General features: G+C 42.3%; 1 protein-coding gene across 1 annotated transcript in view; it reads left to right on the forward strand.

The window, feature by feature from the left end:
• Positions 1-23,510, forward strand: part of LOC126484974 (cytochrome P450 6k1-like) — a 91,881-nt gene that overhangs the window by 17,673 nt on the left and 50,698 nt on the right. The window contains exons 2-3 of the mRNA XM_050108578.1: positions 11,465-11,691; positions 13,474-13,712. Coding sequence (XP_049964535.1) covers positions 11,465-11,691; positions 13,474-13,712 — 466 coding nt within the window. The remainder of the gene's footprint in view (positions 1-11,464; positions 11,692-13,473; positions 13,713-23,510) is intronic.

The raw sequence follows: 23,510 nt of genomic DNA on the forward strand, positions 1-23,510 counted from the left end.
TTGGTAACAGGTAGGTTTTTTAAATTAAAATACAGAACGTAGGTACGTTGTTCCAATGTGATACACATATCTTTGTTATCATTTCTGAGAACACACACCGTTAAAGCGTGTATACCTGTAAATACCACATTAATGCAATAAATGTTCAAAATGATGTCCGTCAACCTCAGGGCATCTGGCAATACGTGTAACGACATTCCTCTGAACAGCGAGTAGTTCGCCTTCCATAATGTTCGCACATGCATTGACAATGCGCTGACACATGTTCTCAGGCGTTGTCGGTGGATCACGATAGCAAATATCCTTCAACTTTCTCCGCAGAAAGAAATCCGGGGACGTCAGATCCGGTGAACGTGCAGGCCATGGAATGGTGCTTTGACGACCAACCCGCATGTCATGAAATATCCTGTTCAATACCGCTTCAACCACACGGGAGCTAATGTGCCGCACATCCATCATGTTGGAAGTACATCGCCATTCTGTCATGCAGTGAAACATCTCGTAGTAACATCGGTAGAACATTACGTAGGAAATCAGCATACATTGCACCATTTAGATTGCCACCGATAAGATGGGGGCCAATTATCCTACCTCCTGTAATGCCGCACCATACATTAACCCGTCAAGGTCGCTGATGTTCCACTTGTCGCAGCCATCGTGGATTTTCCGTTGCCCAATAGTGCATATTATGCCGGTTTACGTTACCGCTGTTGGTGAATGACGCGTTCAAATCATGTGTCATCGTCCCGTAATTTCTCTTGTGCCCAGTGGCTGAACTGTACACGACGTTCAAAGTTGTCGCCATGCAATTCCTGGTGCATAGAAATATGGTACGGGTGCAATCGATGTTGATGTAGCATTCTCAACACCGACGTTCTTCAGATTCCCGATCCTCGCGAAATTTGTCTGCCACTGATGTGCAGATTAACCGCGACAGCAGCTAAAACACCTACTTGGGCATCATCATTTGTTGCAGGTCCTGGTTGACGTTTCACATGTGGCTGAACACTTCCTGTTTCCTTAAATAACGTAACTATCCGGCGAACGGTCTGGACACTTGCATGATGTCGTCCAGGATACCGAGCAGCATACATAGCACACGCCCGTTGGGCATTTTGATCACAATAGCCATACACCAACACGATATCGACCTTTTCCGCAATTGATAAACGATCCATTTTAACACCGGTACTGTATCACGAAGTAAATACCGTCCGCACAGGCGAAATGTTACGTGATACCTCATACTTATACGTTTGCGAGCCCGCCCGGTTGGCCGTGCGGTCTAACGCACGGCTTTCCTGGCGGGAAGGAGCGTCGGTCCATGGCACGAATCCGCCCGGCGGGTGAGCCGGCCAGTCTGTGGATGGTTTTTAGGCGGTTTTCCATCTGCCTCGGCAAATACGGGCTGGTTCCCCTTATTCAGCCTGAGATGCACTGTGTCGGCCATTGTTGCTCAAACAAGTTCTCCACTTACGCGTACACCACCATTACTCTACCACGCAAACATACGGGTTACACATGTCTGGTATGAGACGTTCTCTGGGGGCTCCACCGGGGGCCGAACCGCACAATAACCATGGGTTCGATATGGGGTGTCAGAGGGGTGAAGTGGACTGCAGTAGTCGTCGTGGGGTTGAGGACCACTGCGGCTGCGGCGGGGACGGAGCCTCTCCGTCGTTTCTAGGTCCCCGGTTAACATAACATAACGTAACATATACGTTTGTGACTATTATAGCGCCATCTATCACAAAGCGAAAAAAGTGGTCCAACTAAAACATTCATGTTTCTTTACGTACTACAGGAATATGTAATAAAAAATGGCGGTTCCTATTTAAAAGAAAACGTAGTTGATATTCTTTTGACCTATGGCAGCGCCATCTAGCGGGCCAACCATAGCGCCATCTGGTTTCCCCCTTCAAGGTAGACAAGTTTCGTTCTGTGTAGTTTTTTCGTTTGATGCTTATTTCGTGAGATATTTGGCCCGGTCATTATCAATGGACCACCCTGTATATGTACATATATAAGCGTGTCGTTTGATTTACGGAATTGAAGGCAGCTATGAAGTGCGAATATTCCCTGTTTCCTGATTTTATTATCTGTATTTTGTCTGGTGATCTTGCAGGATGAATTTAGCGTGGTGATTGTTGATAATATCGAACTTTGATTTACATAGCTATTGGCAGTGAGAAACCATACTTTCTTTCCTTGAAGATTTCTTACTGTTTTTGTGAGTTAATGTGCAGTTAGATGAATTTTGCTCGTAATACTTGCTGTGTTCAATGCTCTGCACGCCCTAGATAACAACATACTTTGAACTACATAAATTAAACTTTGATTAACTGTTTTTATTTGTATCTGCAAATATATGTGAAGCCAATAATCTCTGAGTGCACATTCTTTGGTATGAACTATAGCTACCTGGTTTAGCCCACAGTATTATCATAAATGATTTTATCCTATTAATTCCCATGTCTTCCGTCTGTTTTATTAAACCTTATTAAACAGACACATTAACAAAAACTACAGATATCTTTAACTATCACTAAAGTCACTGACTACTAAATAAGGGTTTGAGGAATATTTCTGTATTTAATCTTTGGGGTTTAAAGCGATGGTGTACCACCGACTCAACCGACAACACATCGACTCAAGACAACAGATACTATAATCCGGTAGTGCATTGCCCACACAGACAGCGATCTACAAAGCTACCGGTGCAGTCCTAAACGTTTTCCCCAGCAGATACACCACATATATACAGTTTTAGGCGAGGAATACAAAAAAATATACACATCAGGCATAAAATATAAAACCACCCACAATATTCGTAAAATATTTTTACAAAAATAAAACGAGACACATTGAAGGTGACACATAGATGCCGAAACTTGTTGAAATATGTCAAGCTGCAGCCAGCCTCATGTTTCACTTCCTTTTTTTAATCAGTACACTTAATCCATTGGTATGATAGGTCTAAATAATCAATATGGAAATGAAATGAGCGACTGACGTCATTGGCCGGGAGGCCCCTTGCGGGGCAGGTCCGGCCGCCTTGGTGCAGGTCTTAGTACATTGGACGCCCCATTGGGCGACCTACGCGCCGGATGGGGATGAAATCCTGATGAAGACAACACAACACCCAGTCATACACAAGTGACTTTAAATATCTCTATAGGAAATAATCAAGGGGATCTAGGTCAGGTGACTTCGCGGACCATGGATTAGGACCTGTCCCATACAATCCAGCGACCAGGAAATACAGCATTGAGTGGTTGTGAACATCCAAACTGAAGTAAGGTGGTGCACCATGGCATAACGAGACTGTCGCATGAGAGATAAGACCAAATGGCACAGGATGTCCAAGACGTACTGTTATGCTGTCGAAGCTCCCTGAGTCACTACCAGACGTGACCTGAAGTCAAACCCATTCGCACACCATGACACCAGGAGTAAACCCGCTGTGTCTCCCCAGAACTTTGTACAAATGTGCCCTGTCGCCAGATCGCCACCATACTCATCAGCGATGGTCATCCGTGGTAATGTGGAACCGCGATTCATTACTGAACACTAGCTGAACGTAATACGACGCCACATCAGTGTTGTAGTGTTAGCAGCAGCCTACCATTGGAACAGTAATTTCCTAGTCCGCAAGCTGCTACTCTCCGACCAATGGAGCAGAATGACGCAGAACGTTGCAGGGAATCCTCTACTTGCTGTTGCACGACAGGCACAGGTGTGAAGCGGTTAGGATGTGCTTCGTGCACAATTCGGCGATCTTCCCTTGCCGTGATCAAGCTTGATGGACCGGAAGCTTACCGACGAATATGCTTGCCTTCATGTTCCCACTCAACGGTGGTCCACTGCCACATTCGAATGCCCCACAAATCTGAATATTACCTGATTCGACCGGCAGACGCAGTGGAGACCCACAATGAGACTCTGTTAAAACTCTGATAACGCTGTCTCACAGCAGTATGCGGCATCTATATGTCCTTTACAGTGGTAACTCGAAATATGTGCTGCTCACACCTCTTGCATAAACTACGACAGTGACGACCATGCTAAACACTTTCAAGACACTGGTGGCCGTTCTACCTGCGACAGGGAAATACAACATCCGCCGATGCATATCCGCCGATGGTGAGTACGTGTAGGAAGTTACACTGGTATCTGGCGATATCTTAGGGGTACCTCCCTTTCTTTGTCAGGCAGTGTATTCAAACTGAACTCTTGAATCAAATTACTTGGAGCCATTATTTGCGCACATTGTTGATGATAGGGGTACAATTGCTGCTCTAGTAGCACTGTCCACGCCTCTTTCTATGGCAAATGCATTCCATGAACCAGCTGATGGGTGGTTTATTGTGAGGCTTCTCCCACACGATGCAACATGTTCTCCTAAAATTTTATTCTGCGTGCAACTCTTTCTCAAGAACTCCCCCAGTGACTTGAAGCACTCATTTTCTCATCAGCTTCTCTACATAATGACAAATTTATTCCAGTGAGAATGACGCATGGTGGGAATTTTTCTTTGTACATACATTCGCCTTTCTGGGGGCTGCTTCCTGCTGCACCATAAATTAAATGTGTTTGCGCAGTTTCTTAAAACGAATAACCTTCCATCGTGTACAGTCATCCACGTACTTTAAAAAAAATTAAACTCCTCCATGGTCACAACATACAAAATTGTGGAGCTTTTGTAACACAACGCCTCCAGTGTCGCTACTGTATGCAGTCATTTGTTATGAAACATGAGCATTTCACAAACAGCCATTACAACCAAGAAATCGCACTACCTAAAGTATTTATTAAAGAAAAGTAAACACAGTCCCAAATGGCCGTGAAGGCCCAACATACCTGAGACAAAATCTTCTAGGGTTGAAAGCCGAGTTAATGCGTTGTACTCCAGCAACGTTTCAGCGAGTTTCTTACTTGCTATCTTCGGGCGAAGTGTCGGGTTCATGTCTCGTCCGGATCTTTGCGGGAGTACAACGCATTGAGTCGGCTGTCAAACAGAGAAGATTTTATCATCGAGATTCGCGAGGAAATTTGCATCCCCAACATACCTACCGGCTGCCGTGTCATCCTCAGCCCACAGGCGTCACTGGATGCGGATACGGAGGGCCATGTGGTCAGCACACCGCTCTCCCGACTGTATGTCAGTTTACGAGACCGGAAGGATAGATCCTTTATCCTTTATCATTTAGCTACAAAATAGCAGGTCAGCAGCTGGAAGCAGTTAACACCATAAATTATCTGGGAGTACGCATTAGGAGTGATTTAAAATGAATGATCATATAATGTTGATCGTCGGTAAAGCAGATGCCAGACTGAGATTCATTGGAAGAATCCTAAGGAAATGCAATCCGAAAACAAAGGAAGTAGGTTACAGTACGCTTGTTCGCCCACTGCTTGAATACTGCTCAGCAGTGTGGGATCCGTACCAGATATTGTTGATAGAAGATATAGAGAAGATCCAACGGAGAGCAGCGCGCTTCGTTACAGGATCATTTAGTAATCGCGAAAGCGTTACGGAGATGATAGATAAACTCCAGTGGAAGAGTCTGCAGGACAGACGCTCAGTAGCTCGGTACGGGCTTTTGTCAAAGTTTCGAGAACATACCTTCACCGAAGAGTCAAGCAGTATATTGCTCCCTCCTACGTATATTTCGCGAAGAGACCATGAGGATAAAATCAGAGAGATTAGAGCCCACATAGAGGCATACCGACAATCCTTCTTTCCACGAACAATACGAGACTGGAATAGAAGGAAGAACCGATAGAGGTACTCAAGGTACCCTCCGCCACACACCGTCAGGTGGCTTGTGGAGTATGGATGTAGATGTAGATGTAGATCCGCTACTTCTCAGTCAAGTAGCTCTTCAGTTTGCCTCAGAAGGACTGAGTACACCCAACTTGCCAACAGCGCTCGTCAGACCGGATGGTCACCCATCCAAGTGCTAGCCCAAACCGACAGAGCTTAACTTCGGTGAACTCACGTGAACAAGAATTACCACTGCGGCAAGGCAGCTGGCAAAGTATTTACTCACCAAAGAAAAATCATCGAACAGTTGTACGTTTTTAGAAGTTGTTATTTTATTTACACAACCAGTTTCGGCATTTCATAATACCACCTTCAGGCCCCTATGAACGCCATGTAGAGTGAATCAGATACAGCGATGCATGCATAACCGGAGCCGTTGAATATTTTGTGGAGAATGTACTTCGACAACGACTGCATGCATTTATGTATGTGATTCTCTATACATAGAGTGCATAGGGGCCTGAAGATGGCATTAATGAGATGCAGGAACTGGTCGTGTAAATGAAGTAACAACATCTGAAAACATACGGCTGTTTGGTGATTTTTCTTCCGACCAACCGCGGCCCATATCCACGGCGGATCAACAGAGATTCAACTATTTATTTCCGACCATTGGTTCCTTACACAGAACATTGAGGCTATAATCCTGTACTGGCTGTTCAAATTTGACCGAAACAATATGGGACGACCGGCATATTGAGACATAAGCTGCACCAATGAGGCAAAACATTGTGACCACATGCTTCACAGTATTGGTCCACCCTTGGAACGCAATACAGCAGGGATTCTGCATGCCAGGGATTGAACGAGTCCTTGGTACGTATTCGGAGGTTGGTGGCGCCAGATGTCTACGCACATGTTACCCAATTCCCTTAAATTATGGGCCGTTTGTTTGTGGATGCGTGGCTGGCATCCTTTACTTGTTCCACCGCGATTAGTTCATGAGACTTTGGTGGAAAATACACGAAAGTGAGTTCACTATCATGTTCATCAACTACTGTAACACGTTTTTGGCCGTGTAGCACGAATAGTTGTCCTGCTAGACAATGCCATCGCCTTTCGAGAAGGCATCAGAATACACTGATGCTATAGATCCATACTTACCAATCATGTGCAACCGCTCACTTGAAGAAAGATCCCTACCTAAAGACTAGGAAACTGCACAGGTCACAGCAATATTCAAGAAAGGCAACAGGAGTAATCCACTAGATTATAAACCCATATCATATGCAGCAGGATTTTGGAACATATATTATGTTCGAAAGTAATTAATTGTCTCGGAGAGAAAGGTTTATTCACACATAGTCAACACGCATTTAGAAAATATCGTTCTTACGAAACACAAGTAGCTCTTTATACACTCGAAGTGTTGACTGCCATCGACAAGGGATTCCAAAATGGTTCGGTATTTCTAGATTTTCAGAAGGCTTTTGAGACCGTAACTCACAAGCGGCTTGTAACCAAATTGCGTGCTTATGAAATATCGTCCCGTTATGCTCCTGGATTTGTGATTTCCTATCACCGAGGCCACAGTTCGTGGTAACTGACAGAAAGTCATCGAGTAAAAAGGAAGTGATTTATTGTGTTATTCTTTACGTACATAAACGATTTAGGTGACAATCTCAGCAGCTGTTAGGTTGTTTACAGATGATACTGTCGTTTATAGTCTAGTAAAGTCATCAGAAGATCAAAACAAATTTCAGAGAGGTTTAGAAAAAAATATCTGTACGGTGCGGACATTGGCAATTGATCCTAACAATGAAAAGTGCGAGGTCAACCACATGGTTCTAAATGGAATCCGTTAAACGTCGGTTACACGATAAATCAATCAGCTCTAAAGATCTTAAGTTCATCTATGTATCTAGGAATTACAATGACGATGTATTTCAGTTGGAAAGAATACGGAGAAAATGTGAGAAAGTCGAACCAAAAACTACTAGGTTTTATTGACAGAACACTAAGAAGATGCAACAGATCTGCCAAAGAGACTGCCTACCTACGCTTTTCTGTCTTCTTTTGAAGTACTGCTGCACGGTGTGGGATCCTGCCTAGATATGATTAACGGAGTACATCAAGAAAGTTCAAAGAAGAGCAACTTATTTTGTATCATCGAGAAATAGGAGAGAGAGAGTGTCACGGACATGATACAGGGACTGGGGTGGATATCACTAAAACAAAGGCGTTTCTCGTTGCGGTCGAGTTTGTGACGAAATTTCAGTCTCCAACTTTCTCCTCCGAATGCGAAAATTTTTTGTTGACGCCGTGCTACATAGAGAGAAAGATCATCATAATAAAAAAAGCGAAATCAGAGCTCGCGCGGAAAGATAGAGGTGTTCGTTTTTTCTGCCTGCTGTTCGAGAGTGGAATGATAGAGAATTAGTGTGAAGGTGGTTCAGTGAACCCTCTGCCAGGCTGTTAAGTGTGATCTGCAGAGTACCCATGTAGATATAGGTGTGTATGAAGGGATACTGGTAGCCACGATAATTTTTACGTAGTGCACAGCTCTCATAGTGCGTTCATATACTACCGCCGGTCATAAGGAATATCAGATAACTGTCCGACGTGCGTATGCGGACACGACCAACGATTAGTTGTAGCAAGAAATGTGATTCGTCAGACCACCTGACACGTTTTCATTGAGCCACAGTCCAGTCTCGGTGATACCGTGCTCATTGCAATTATGACGATGTCCTGGAGCCAACATGGCCTCTACTGTGGAGAGCCATTTTCAGCAGTCAGCGCTGAATGGTGTGCTTCGAAGCAATTATACCTACATCAGCATTGCACTCGCATACCTGCCACAGATCGCTGTCTATCCTGTTCTGCACAGCGCGCAAGTCTTCGCTTTCCACGTGTAGCCTCCCAACAGAAAAATAATCATAATATTCACGTTTAGTGTAACCTCCCAACAGAAAAAAATCTCGTTTAAGTTCCCAATAAAAAACTTCTTTCCAATAAAAAAAATTCAAGTTTTAATGTGGCCTTCCATTAAAGACTGACTGCATATCGAGATTAATAAGTTTTGACGTCAGCAGCGCTGCGTCATGGCCCTGTGAAGTCATCCTGAATAAACTGAAAAATTCTTACCTCACAATGATGTCGCTGGATAACGCTATCTCTATATCGGCTCCTATAAGAAATTTTTGGCACAGCCCAGTGCAATGGTGGCCACTAGATTTTCATTTGTAGGAAAACAACAAGTTTTCTTTTGCTTAATCAACATGAGTATGCACAGGAAAAATTCGTAAATATTTAAACTCAGATAAACGACTGGCAAAAGTTTTCTTCAGAACAAAAGTTATTATTGAAACATTTCTGCAAGGAATTACATGGGACTTTAGCATTACAATTGTGGTTAAATCAGTTGCGGCAACTAACACATGCGCGAGGCAACAAAGAACAATAATATTGTTTCTTTATTACCTTATACTACATCGCTCAGGCACTGCCATCGTTCTGCACGACCGGTCCAACTCAAGTCAACCGCTGGACTGCCCTGCCCGAATTCCAGAACTCAAGTGCTCTGTGTGACCTACAAAACTCGATTGCTCTCTGCGAGCTACTAAACTCGACTTACTTCCAACACTGCTCTGACCTGCGATTCTATTGTAGCACGGATGTTCCATATCGCAAGCATCGCGTGAGGAATCCATCGAAATTACAACTGCTCAAGTGCGCTCGCGAATAGTAACGAACCCCTTACACACGTTGTGTGAGGAGGCGTAGAGAAAAACAGTCACACACTGGGCCAGAAGAGTCTGTCCTTTGTCATAGTCGTTTATGACAATGGATTTCCCCACCTGCGCCCCGTATCGCTAGAATGATTTCACGATTTGTCACTCTTCTGCAAACATACTTTCCTTAACGCGTCACGCGTCCAAAACACCACCTGGAGGTACCCATTTAGTGGTCATAGTGTTTCGGTTCATCAGTGTATCTAGCTATGGGCTGGGAATAATGGGGCCGGCCGCGGTGGTCTAGCGGTTCTAGGCGCTCAGTCCGGAACCGCGTGACTGCTACGGTCGCAGGTTCGAATCCTGCCTCGGGCATGGATTTGTGTGATGTCCTTAGGTTAGTTAGGTTTAAGTAGTTCTAAGTTCTAGGGGACCGATGACCACAGATGTTAAGTCCCATAGTGCTCAGAGCCATTTGAACCATTTTTTAGGAATAATGGGTCGTATGAATAAAAAAGAGAACATTGTCCGCAGAAGACTGTCAATTTCGCGTGAGTAAAAAATTCGAAGCATGTTCTCTGACGAGGTTGTTTCTTCGCACCAGCTTCCCTCCTTCTTGAGAAGGATCTCGATGTGTGTCGTCTCCTGTGTCCGGCACGGAACACACATGTAATTCTACATTTCATTCAGCTCGCTCAAACAGAACTATTCAATGTACAATTATGGAACTGCCTTCGCTGTGTTATGGAATAGTTGCACTACGCCTCGATATTACCTTTACGTACACGGGCAGTTTATGGAAATACGTTTTCTGCCGATGTTGCCTGATTTCCCGACATGTAGAAAATTTTGTTGTTGTCGAATGAGGTGAATACATTACGCGAGCAGAACCTCAAGAATACATCACATTTACACCTGCTCCAAACAGCAACGTTCTCAGAGTTTTCTAATACGAGAAATTTTATTTAAATATGACGCATAATGGGCCGCTCGCTCTTCGAGTACGTACTTAAACGTTCGGCCATGCGGTTTATTTACGAGAAATAGAAAGCTAATTTTGTAATAAACCTGTTATCAATATTACTGGCGATTTCACCACACTGGGTGACGTGCTCGTCGGTGATAATGACATGATGATATGGACAGCGCAACACCCAGTCCACGAGCGGAGGAAGATCTCCAAACGCACAGGAATCGAACACGCGCCCGCTGCATAGTAGGCAAACACGTCACTGCTCAGCTAAGTAGGCGGACTGAGAATGTCAAGAATGTCAGTGACACACTCTGGTGTATACCTAAGTCTTCTCGTACACCAGTCTGAAAACTTGGCTTTGCTAAGTAGTACAACCCTGTTCTCATTTTCGGGAAGGAAGTTCGCCGGCCAAATAATGCTTTTATTGTTAAAACCATATAAATTTCTACAGTTATTCTTTTCAGTATTCCTTCGGGCAACATATATCTTTTCTCCCCTTCCGAGCAACATAAATTCTGCCATTTTTACTTCAAAAAAACTCGGTAAAATTTACCAAAAATTACCCTCAATAGAATTTACTCAGCATGAACCATGCTACAAAGTTTATTTTAAAAAAACCGAGAGTTTTCACCAGGTCTGAGAAACTTTCCTAGTTTTATTCATACGAAATCGGATAACATTTTCCGCTTTTAGAAACTTCCACCAGCCTTTTACTCAATCCGAGAACACTATCAGATGATGTACCTTCTCCTAATCGTTTTATTCATGAGAAACTGAAAATGTTCTCCGAAATTCCAAGAATAAAGTACGCTCTCCGTTTTATTCATACGACCCAATAACTCAAATAAAACAGTCTTCATGAAACTGACGTTTCAAGTGTAATAGCAACACTCCCAACATCACGTATCTCCTAGTTAGCTACTTAGTTTAATTGGAACATAAGGATCACACATGTTCATTTAAGATATTAACTCAGTGTCTTTATTCCAGGACAACGATGGGGCTGCTCTTGGACTCGTGGATTAGTGAATTCATACTTGTCGTTTCTGTGGCGACTCTCGCTATCTACCTATGGTTCGATCACGGCTTCAAATATTGGAAGAAGAAGGGCACACCTTTCGTGGAGCCAAGCATTCCGTTCGGAAACTTCAGGAAAAGCATTTTGGGTCAGGAGCCCCTTGGTGTAACGACGCAACGCTTATACAAACAGGTACCAGGTACGTTTCAAGACTTGCGGGCAAGGCTAAGTTAGACACAAGCTTGTCTTATACTGTAAATTCTTCTGGTACAGCGTACACTGCCGTGAAGGTTTCTAGCATAAATAAAATCTTCAGTAAAGATTTTGTAACCTGTCAGGACAACTCCATTGTGTGAAACTTACAAGATGTTACAGAAGGACTGCTTTGAAAACGGTAACGTCGGCAAAAAATGTGTGTACCTGCAGATACGCAGAGATGCTTTTATATCTAGAAGTGTCACATAACTTTGGAAACAAAAAGATGAACCAGGTTTTCGTGTTCCAGTACGGTGTCATTTGGTGTCACAGTGCGAAAAAGCAATACATGAATAAATGTTTGTACAATGTGCATCAAAAAGAATCATCCGATTTTAAAAAATCAGACTGATAACTAATGTCAAATACCTTTAATGAATAGTAATTTTGACCAGCATTAAAAACAATTATAATTTAACAATAGCAAAGTATATGAATGAAGTGATGGTATTAGTAGATTGAAATTTAGATGACATTTCAATAGAGCAGACCAAGATCATTTATTTCATAGATTCTACATATTTCATTATCATTATTTGTAACTAGCGAGAATGCGTCAGTTACATGATATATTATTTATCTATAAACCTTGTAAATACTCGTAGTGTACAGTATTTAGTATCAGTAGAATCGTAAGATGGTGATTTGTCACTTAAAACATCTGTCATTTGTACATTTGTTAATAAACAATACATTTATCGGATTTTAAATAAAACTGTGCTGTCATAGTGGGGGGAATGCATGTCTCGAATGGCGCTCAAGAGTTTTGATTGTTTCTGGAGAGCTAGGAAGGATTCATGAGGCAGTATGAAAGACACTCTGTTAGAAGACTCTGTGACGATCGGGCGGAGTAGCCAGATGTAGGTAATGTGTTCTGGGCGGCGAGTGACCACAAATACTTTAACTGTTGCTCAAACTTACAAAATTTCTGATTATATTGGACGAAGTCTCACCGACACTGTATTATGGAGCAGCCCTCTTAAAAGTTAAAGCGTTTTGTGTGATTGCAAAAATCCTTTCCTTCAGTTTAAATCTTTTGTTCTGGCATACATCAGTTATTCACTGGAATTCAACCCTTTTTCGTTTATTAGTATTGTTCTTAATATGTTTCTAAATTTGTTACTTTACAATTCGTATTACATACCAATGATCAAGTAAGTCAACTGCAGGATCAAGGGGGGTTGGGGGTTGGGTTGTTTGGGGAAGGAGACCAGACAGCGAGGTCATCGGTCTCATCGGATTAGGAAAGGATGGGGGAAGGGAGTCGGCCGTGCCCTTTCAGGGGAACCATCCCGGCATTTGCCTGGAGCGATTTAGGGAAATCACGGAAAACCTAAATCAGGATGGCCGGACGCGGGATTGAACCGTCGTCCTCCCGAATGCGAGTCCAGTGTGCTAGCCACTGCACCACCTCGCTCGGTGCAGGATCATGAGTAAAAGACAATAGTGAGTGGAACCTGTTGCTGAGCATAAAATAAATGACCTACATTTATTAACAGAGCCGTATATCGCGCAAGTGCCATACAATAGGTACGTCGCAAGACGGGAAGCATATAGCTCCCTCATTCCATTGCTCAAAGAAATATAGCGCACGTCCACCATATGATATGAACGAAAAGGCCCAATTCCTTCTACAGCAATAGCTACAATTATTATGTTATTTGGATATTGTAATAATTCTGCTTCTGCTATTATCTTGCAATTTAAGATTAAATTCTCTTTGCAGGAGAGCGTTATGTTGGACACTTCGGATTCTGTCGACCGATTCTTCTAATTCGTGATCCAGAGATCATACGCCACATCCTTGTGAAGGATTTCTCGACGTTCCATGACCGAGGAATCGTACTTGACGATGAAGAGCCACTGAACCATAATTTGTTTTCCTTCACTGGACAAAAGTGGCGACAACTTAGGGTCAAATTGAGTCCTACTTTCACGTCTGGTAAACTGAGGGGCATGTTTAAGGTTAGTATATACATGCTTTACATTTATTTGAATTCGAAATGCTTTAATCCAGAACTCCTCATTAAGATACGTCAAATCTCTTCCTCCAGCTACATTGTAAAATTGCATATCTTCAATCCTGAAATTCTTTAATTACCTTTTGTCAATCGAAATACATATATGTTGGAAGGCTAATATCACTTAAGAACATATTGTTTAAGATCACTTAGACCTTGCATGAGGAATTTAAATTTGAAAGAGTGGCTGTAGCTCTGTGGGTATTTTCTGCGTGTCACCTTAAAAAACGCTGTATTTTATTACGTGTGTGGTTGATATATTTTAGTTGGGAACATATTATATGCATTATAACATAACCATAAACATCGCTTTAAGTTTTTCTAGGGTTTCCTTATAACAGGCTGACAAATTTAACAAAAAAATTTAAAAAAAAGTGGACCGCTTTTCTTGAAATCAACACTCCAGTTGCCAGTTATGTTGCAGTTCGGTTGCACAGTTGGTTCGAACGCAGTTACTTACCATGATCAAGTGTTTTAAATGTTTATGCCTAGAACACGATGATCATATTTTAAAATGTATATGTTTTGAAGGCATGCGTTGCTGTCATCTGAGGCAAAGTTTCCGTGACTACTAATGTTCGGACTTTACTACTGCAAAATACTTTTTAAAGCTCTGTTTATTTAAATACTTCTACAGTTCGACAGTCGCTCTAAAGCTCTTTGCGTGCCTCCGTAATGACGGAAAAGTAACGAAATTTGGAATAATATTCTTCGTGTTTGTTGTTGTGGTCTTCCTTTTGTAGAGTGATTCAAGGCTGTTGTCCAAGCTAGTCTATCCATTGCAAGCCTCTTCATCTCTACATAACCTCTTCATCTCTGAACCTGCTGACTGTGCTCAAGCCATCGTCTCCCTCTACTATGCTTGCCCCCTACACATGCTTTCATTACCCAATCAACAGTTCCTTGATGCCTCAAGATGTGTTCGAACAACCGATCTCCTCTTTTAGTCGATTTGTGCCATACATTTCATTTTGATGCACTTCGATTCAGTACCTTCTCGTTTGTTATTCGAGCGTCACGTCTAATCTTCACCAATCTTCTAATGAACTGTATCAGCTATAAGCATCTTTGTCAAGTCAGCGTAATTCCCAAAAGCAACACTATCTGTATTTTGATCCACTATCTGCCTTACTGGCGGCGGGCAGTTTCTCTATGGAAGTTAAATTTGTAAACTTAACTATCATTTTCCTAGTCACTATGTTAAAATACACCAGCATCTTACCGCGATTGTGGAACAACACTCAGCACACGTTATCACATGGTCTCAGTGCCACCACCACATTGTTGATAACTGCATGACAGTGCCCCAAACTCAGAAAGTAACTCACATCGTCGCAAACTAGACACGGTTTTATTTCACAAAAGGGTATCTACGCTTCAATATGCCTGGCAGGAAAGATGTCGTTATCCTCCAGAATGCTACCTTTCAGCCTTACCTTAAATTGTAATTACTTTTGATATACAAGAAGATTTAAAGTACTGCAATTTGCTGCATTATATCCGGTAAACTCACTGTGAAAGTTTTTGGTGTATATATCTCCTAAAACACCCCATGAAACACTGCTTTTTGCATTTACAATACAGTTGCAAAATTCTGTACTCAATATCAGGTTTAAGAAAACCTATCTGAGTAATAAGAAACAGTAATAAAAAGGAAGAAAGAAACACGAAACAAAAATCTAGATGACCTCAAGGAATCCAGCACACAAGTTGAATGACGGACTTGTTAAATTAACTGAAATTTCATTAACAAAGCAAGGAAGGAAATTACTTGAAAAGTAGTCCAAACACAACATAAACACAAAACATTCACACAAAATAACAGGAAATATGATCACAGAAACAGAATAGATAATAAAACAAGGAGAAATGGTTGAAAACCCCAATTTCAGTGCTACTTTGACAAAATAACTGGTAGCAGAACAGATAAAACGCATAATAAAGGAGAAATGGATTCACATCAACTAGAAAAACAACAGAACACAACATGTCCAGAAAACAAATCAAAAAACTGCAAAAACACAATGCAGTTATAACAAAGACGGAAAAAGGGAATACCCTGGGCCTTATGAGTGAAGCAAAATGAATCAATAAAACAGAAATATTCACAGAAAAGAATAACATTATTAAATTAGTCAGTGATCCCACAATGAGATACCAAAGAAACGTACAGCAATTTCTAAAAACAGCAGATAAATGTTTAGTTATATAAAACAAACTTTAAACAAACTAATCTCATAAAATCATCAGCCAGTTTTGTTGACATCACACAAGGAATCAGATCATAGACAGAAACAACAATGAAAATGAAGAAAGAAACACAAAACAAACAACTAAATGATAACATGAAATACACCACACTAGTGAATAAAGAAGACACAATTGATGCCCATCACAAAATCTTGAGCAAAATACATGACACATAACAATCCCAAAGCACTCAATCTAAATAGTTTACCAAATACAAATAAACATTTTTGTCCAATTCAACCAATAATTAACTTCACTATGCACCATCTCACCACCTAGCTAGACAAACACATACAGTTATACAGAAACTGTACGCTTTCGCAAACAACAGCAACCTACGAAACACCAATGAACTGATAGAAAAAATAAAAGATGTAGTTGTGCCATCAACAGCAAACCTGACATCGTTTGACATCATATCCTGGTGCACAAAGATTCCAGTAGAAGAAATGGTCAGCATTATTAAAGAACAACAGCAGAAACAAGGGAAGATAATAAATTTACACATAGACCCTAAAGATTATGACAGAACAGAATTACTTCACATTCAACAAGGAACTCTGTCTACAAAAATGTGACCTAACAATGGGCTGACTTATAGGTGTCCTACTTCCAGACATATTACTGAACCACATTTAAAGCAGGGTATTCAGTGAAATAATACATTCAAAACAATACATGTTTATGTAGTGGCACCATTATGTGGATGACATTATATGCATGATAGACAAAACAGACACCCAGATAAAAAACTACTCAGCAGCATAAACAGCATTCACTCAAAAACTAAATTCATCATTGAGGGAGAAGCAGACACGAGAATGAATTTATTACATATCGCTGTACACAGAGACAACAACAAACATAATTTTGGAATATTCAGAAAACCTACAGCCACAAGAACAGCCATTTGCAAGAATTCGAATCATCCCCACACGCACTAACTCTTGACCATCACATACATGCCATAAAGGCTCACCCCAACTCCACACAACAAACTGAACCACACACAGAAATTAGACACAATACATTAGTTAGCTAGGAAGAATGGGTGCAACACACCAATAATAAACAAACTGAACAACAAAATGAAAAAGGAAATTAAAAAAGAACAGACTGTGAACAACGCACAGTCACAACTGAGAACAAGGAACACAAACACTAGACAAACGCAAGGAACCAGGAAAACCTTATAAAGAGCACAATAGGGCATATACTAACAGAGTAATTAAAACGTCCACAGTGTAGGAAACATCCTGATGAATAAAGTACTACAAACATCACTCCATGCAAACAACACATTACAGAAAAATCCAAACAATGAGAATCCTTCCACAAACAAATCTACAAAGTTGCAATCAATCAGTTAAACTATATTTCATGTCAATTGCCTACATAGGTCAAACATGCAGAAATTTTAAAACAAAATGTTATGAATACACTCCACTTTTGCAGATCATCTTATACAAGAAAACCACCACCCTAACAACATTCTCTATATATCTCGCTTTTACAGACACACACACAAATTACAACACATCACATCACATCTCCTAAGTTCTCTCCCAACACAGACATCGCAATAGTTCTCACGAAACATTCCAAATTAGCGCTATACTAAACATAAGAAAAACGACGAACAAGTGAGGAGCGACCATAACATACCGCTTCCCAATCAGTATGGAGACATTAGCGCCTCCTCAGATCACATTTTGTGGAAAATATGTGTGAAGTAAAAATGAGAGTGAAATCATATAAAAAATGGTGTGAAAACAATGTACACAATATTAGTAGAGAGAGATTTCTAGAACAGGACAGAAAATGTAAATGCAGTAACATACAAACCGCTAGCCAGGAATAAGTACTTCAAAAACGCACAAAATTTCTTCACTGCTACTTTGCAGATGATATACTCTCAAAACGGCAAAAAAGGGCACACAAAGATACTGATCTCTAAAAATGCATTTTCACTAGCAAGAAAATGTTCAGGTCAGCCATTGAAACAAACCAGACAAAATGCACATGTTCTAATATTTAGACCTACAATGGACAAATGATCATAAACTTGGTATTGTATTTTATAGAATTAAATTTAATCCACAGAAGATGACACACACACTGAGGTGTCAAAGTATTGGGATGGCTTCTAACATCGTGGCGGCCTCCTTCTCTCCGGCATAGTGCAGCAGCTCTATGTGGCATGGACTCATCAAGTCCTTGGAAGTCTCCTGCAGAAATATTGAGACATTCTGACTATATAGTCATCCAGGATTTTGTGCACGAACTGACCTCTCGATTACGTCCCTTAAATATCCAGTGGGGTTCATGTTGGGCGATCTGGATGACCAAATAGTTCGCTCAAATGGTTCAGAATGTTCTTCAAACAAATCCTGAGCAACTGTGGCTCGGTAACATGGAGCACTGTCATTCACAAAAATCCCATCACTGATGGGGAACATGAAGTCCATGAATGGCTACTAATGGTCTCCAAGTACGCAAATACAATCAATGATCGGTTCAGGTGGACCAGAGGACCTAGTCTATTCCATGTAAGCAAAGCCCACACCATTTTGAAAACACCACCAGCTAGCACAGTGGCTAGTTGACAATTCGTGAGCATAACTCCGTAGCGTCTGCGTCACACTGGAGCCCTACCATCGGCTCTAAATCGAGACTCATCTGAATAGACTACGGTTTCCCAATTATCTAATGTCCAACCGATATCGTCACGAGCCCAGGAGAGGCGCTGTAGACGATGTTGTGCTGTTAGTAAAGGCACTAGCATCAGTCTTCTGCTGCCATATCCCTGTAACTCCAAAACTACTAGTCTGTTAGCAATGAAAATTACATGCAGAGGGTACAGAGGATACCAGTCCTCCATCAGGTGTCGTATGCTTTCTCCAAATCGTAAAACACGGCCACAGTCTGGTATTTCTGCAAAAAACTGTTCATGACATGGGTTGACAAAGAGACAGAGATCAACTGGAGAAATGGGAGCTCGAAATCTACGTTGTGCAGTAGTTAGTAAATTGCGAGACTCGAGCCACCATACCAGCTGGGCAGGAATCATATGTCCAATCACCTCGCACACACAGCTAGTGAGTGAAACGAGGCAGTATCTAGGAGGAAAGTAATTGTCCTTACTGGGGTTACACCTGAGATGGGGATGACAGTAATTTCACGCCAGTGCTTAGAAAACGTGCCCTCACACAGATGCGACTATATGTATGAATGAGAAAGTGCTTGGCTACAAGAGAAAGGTTCTGCAACATCTGAATGTGAGCATCGTCTGGCCCTGGGGCATAGGATCAGGATGAAGTGAGAGCATTATCTAGCTCTTTCACTGTAGAACAATTCTGAGAAGAGAAGGCTAATACCTGAGCCTCCTCCATTCGTATAAGGGAGGGTGATAGTCGGTGGAGCTCGACATCTCCACAGAATGGCGATCCTAGGTGTTGGAGACAGCACCACTGTGACATCATCAGCTATGATCAATCTGGAAATTTTGTAATGGACCTTGGGCCCAGAGAGCCTTCGGATGTTAGCCCATGCATTGGAAGAGGGAGTGGAACTGATAAAAGAACCAGTGAATGAAATCCAGCTAGCTTTTTCGCTATCCCGAAGAACGTGACGACACTGTGCTCGCAACTGTTTATAACGAATACACTTTGCCCTCGTAGGATGACTTCTGGAAACGCAGAGAGCACGTCTCTGCGCGCGAAATGCATTACGGCACTCCTCAGTCAACCAAGGGACTGGGACACAGTGAGGTGAAGATAAAGTAGAAGGATTGGAACGTTACGCGGCGGTAAGGATAATGTTGGTAATGTGGTATACCTGGTCATCACAACTGGGGAAACGTTCGTTGAAAGTCGCCAGGGAGAAGTAAAGAACCCAGTCGGCCTTAGAAAGCTGCAATTTAGATGTGTAGGTGGGTGGGGCAGGATACCACACAGGAAATGGTCGTTCGAGTAAGTTTCAGAGAGAATGGACCACTCGAGACGATGAGCAGGAAGAACAGTGCAGAAGGAGAGGCCCAAATATGAATAGGGGTGCGTGGAGTCTGAAAGGAACGGGGCGGGGGGGGGGGGGATTTCCGTGTTAAGGGAGATAAGGTTAAGCTGACTGAGAAAAATAGCCAAGAGGACTCCTCTCAGACAGGTTCTGGGAGAACCCTAAACGGGATGGTGAGTATTTAAGTCACCAAGCAGCAAAAAGGGGTAAGGGAGTTGCCCAAACGAGCTGGAGGAAGACTGTCCTAGTGACACCGAATGATGGAGGGATGTAAACAAAGCGAAAAAGCGAAGTTAGGAAGGAAAATACAGACTGCAACAGCTTGAAGCCGGGTAGTCAGTGAGATGGTTTGACTATGAACTTCATCCTGGATGAGTAGCATGACTCCCCCATGAGATAGACTGCCATCCTCAAGGGGAAGGTCAAAGCGGACTGGAAAGAAATGCGAGATGTCAAATGGGACATGAGGGCGCAATTTTGGTTCCTGGAGGCAGAGAACAAATGGATGCTGTGATTCCAAGAGCAGCGGTAATTCCTCTCTTTTGGGTCTAAAGCACCAAACATACCATTGAAGGAGAATCATGTCAAGGGTTCAGGACTGAAGCGCCCAGAACCGCTCGGCTACCGCGGCCGGCCCTGCAGCTGTGAAACAAGTCACCAAACTTCCGTCTCGCGGGGCGAAGTCACCTGCTACACCACCGACTGGCGGGAAAGGACAGAAGGAATACTCGCACGACGACTTCTTACTTCTCTCCAACTGCTGACAGAAAGAAAGGAACATCTGTTTTTTGTAATTCATCCAACGGATGAGTTATGTCCACCACGTTAGGGAGAAATATAGAAGAATAACTGATTTTTCCAGAAACGACTGGTGTTCCTTCAGGTTCTGTGTTTTAGGGAAGTTATCAATCACTGCTAAGTGGCGCTTCGTAGGTCTGAAACCGTTCTTTGAACGAAGGTAGCTTAAACATTCAAATTTTGTCCCAAAAATCTTTGATTTTTGCAGGTTGAACTTAAGGCCCACCTCTTGCAAGTAGGTGAACAGAATCTGAAGGTTAGTAATATGTTGCTGCCGTGAGAAACGGACAACGGCGTTGCTTATCAGATAGTCGACATAGGGCTTTTGACAATGACCACATACAAATCTGCACTCCTGAGTTAACCTTAGGAGGTCAGCTACTCACGCCTTATAGGACTAGCTCGGTTTCGGTTCTCGATGGTGAAAGTATACAGGATGGTCCATTGATCGTGACCGGGCGAAATAAGCGTCAAACGAAAAAACTACAAAGCACGAAACTTGTCTAACTTGAAGGGGGAAACCAGACTGCGCTATGGTTGGCCCGCTAGATGGCGCTGCCATAGGTCAAACGGATATCAACAGCGTTTTTTTAAATAGGATTTCCCATTTATTATTACATATTCGTGTAGTACGTGGATAAATATGAATGTTTTAGTTGGACCACTTTTTTCGCTTTGTGATGGATGGCACTGTAATAGTCACAAACATATGACTCACAATTTTAGACGAACAGTTGGTAACAGGTAGGTTTTTTAAATTAAAATACAGAACATAGGTACTTTTGAACATTTTATTTCGGTTATTCCAATGTGATACATGTACCTTTGTGAACTTATCATTTCTGAGAACGCATGCTGCTACAGCGTGATTACCTGCAAATACCACATTAATGCAATAAATGCTCAAAATGATGTCCGTCAACCTCAATGCATTTGGCAATACGTGTAACGACATTCCTCTCAATAGCGAGTAGTTCGCCTTCCGTAATGTTCGCACATGCACTGACAATGTGCTGACGCATGTTGTCAGGCGTTGTAGGCTGATCACGATAGCAAATATCCTTCAACTTTCACCACAGAAGGAAATCCGGGGACGTCATATTCGGTGAACTTGCGTGCCATGGTATGGTGCTTCGACGACCAATGCACCTGTTATGAAATATGCTATTCAATACCGCTTCAACCGCACGCGAGCTATGTGCCGGACATTCATCATGTTGGAAGTACATCGCCATTCTGTCATGCAGTGAAACATCTTGTAGTAACATCGCTAGAACATTATGTAGTAAATCAGCATACATTGCACCATTTAGATTGCCATCGATAAAATGGGGGCCAATTATCCTTCCGCCCATAATGCCGCACCATACATTAACCCGCCAAGGTCGCTGATGTTCCATTTGTCGCAGCCATCGCGTATTTTCCGTTGCCCAGTAGTGCATATTATGCCGGTTTACGTTACCGCTGTTGGTTCAAAATGGTTCAAATGGCTCTGAGCACTATGCGACTTAACTTATGAGGTCATCAGTCACCTAGAACTTAGAACTAATTAAACCTAACTAACCTAAGGACATCACACACATCCACGCCCGAGGCAGGATTCGAACCTGCGACCGCAGCGGTCACTCGGTTCCAGACTGAAGCGCCTAGAACCGCACGGCCACACCGGACGGCACCGCTGTTGGTGAATGACGCTTCGTCGCTAAATAGATCGCGTGCAAAAAATCTGTCATCGTCCCGTAATTTCTCTTGTGCCCAGTGGCAGATCTCTACACGACGTTCAAAGTCGTCGCCATGCAATTCCTGGTGCATAGAAATATGGTATGGGTGCAACCGATGTTGATGTAGCATTCTCAACACCGACGTTTTTGAGATTTCCCGTTCTCTTGCTATTTGTCTGCTACTGATGTGCGGATTAACCGCGACAGCAGCTAAAACACCTACTTGGGCATCATCATTTGTTGCAGGTCGTGGTTGACGTTTCACATGTGGCTAAACACTTCCTGTTTCCTTAAACATAACTATCCGGCGAACGGTCCGGACACTTGGATGATGTCGTCCAGGACACCGAGCAGCATACATAGCACACGCCCGTTGGGCATTTTGATCACAATACCCATACTTCAACACGATATCTACCTTTTCCGCAATTTGTGACCGGTCCATTTTAACACGGGTAATGTATCACGAAGCAAATACCGTCCGCACTGGCGGACTGTTACGTGATACCACGTACTTATACGTTTCTGACTATTACAGCGGCATCTATCACAAAGCGAAAAAAGTGGTTCGACTAAAACATTCACATTTCTTTACGTACGACACGAATATGCAATAAAAAATATAATAAACGCAGTTGATATCCGTTTGACCTATGGCAGCGCCATCTAGCAGGCCAACCATAGCGCCATCTGTTTTCCCACTTCAAGTTAGACGAGTTTCGTTCTTTGTAGTTTTTTAGTTTGATGCTTATTTCGTGAGATATTTGGCCCGGTCGCTATCAATGGACCGCCCTGTATATGAGAAGCCACAACGCAAGTTTTCTTATGATGATAACACTAGTCTACAAATTGAAACTTTTTTCTTTATCTGGTTTGTAAATGGTTCTATTTTTCTAAATTTTGGAGTCTTGAGTTCACTGGTAAAATCAGTATTTCTCTATCACTACAAATTTACTACA

This window comes from Schistocerca serialis, chromosome 6, assembly GCF_023864345.2.
Source record: "Schistocerca serialis cubense isolate TAMUIC-IGC-003099 chromosome 6, iqSchSeri2.2, whole genome shotgun sequence".
NCBI lineage: Eukaryota > Metazoa > Arthropoda > Insecta > Orthoptera > Acrididae > Schistocerca > Schistocerca serialis.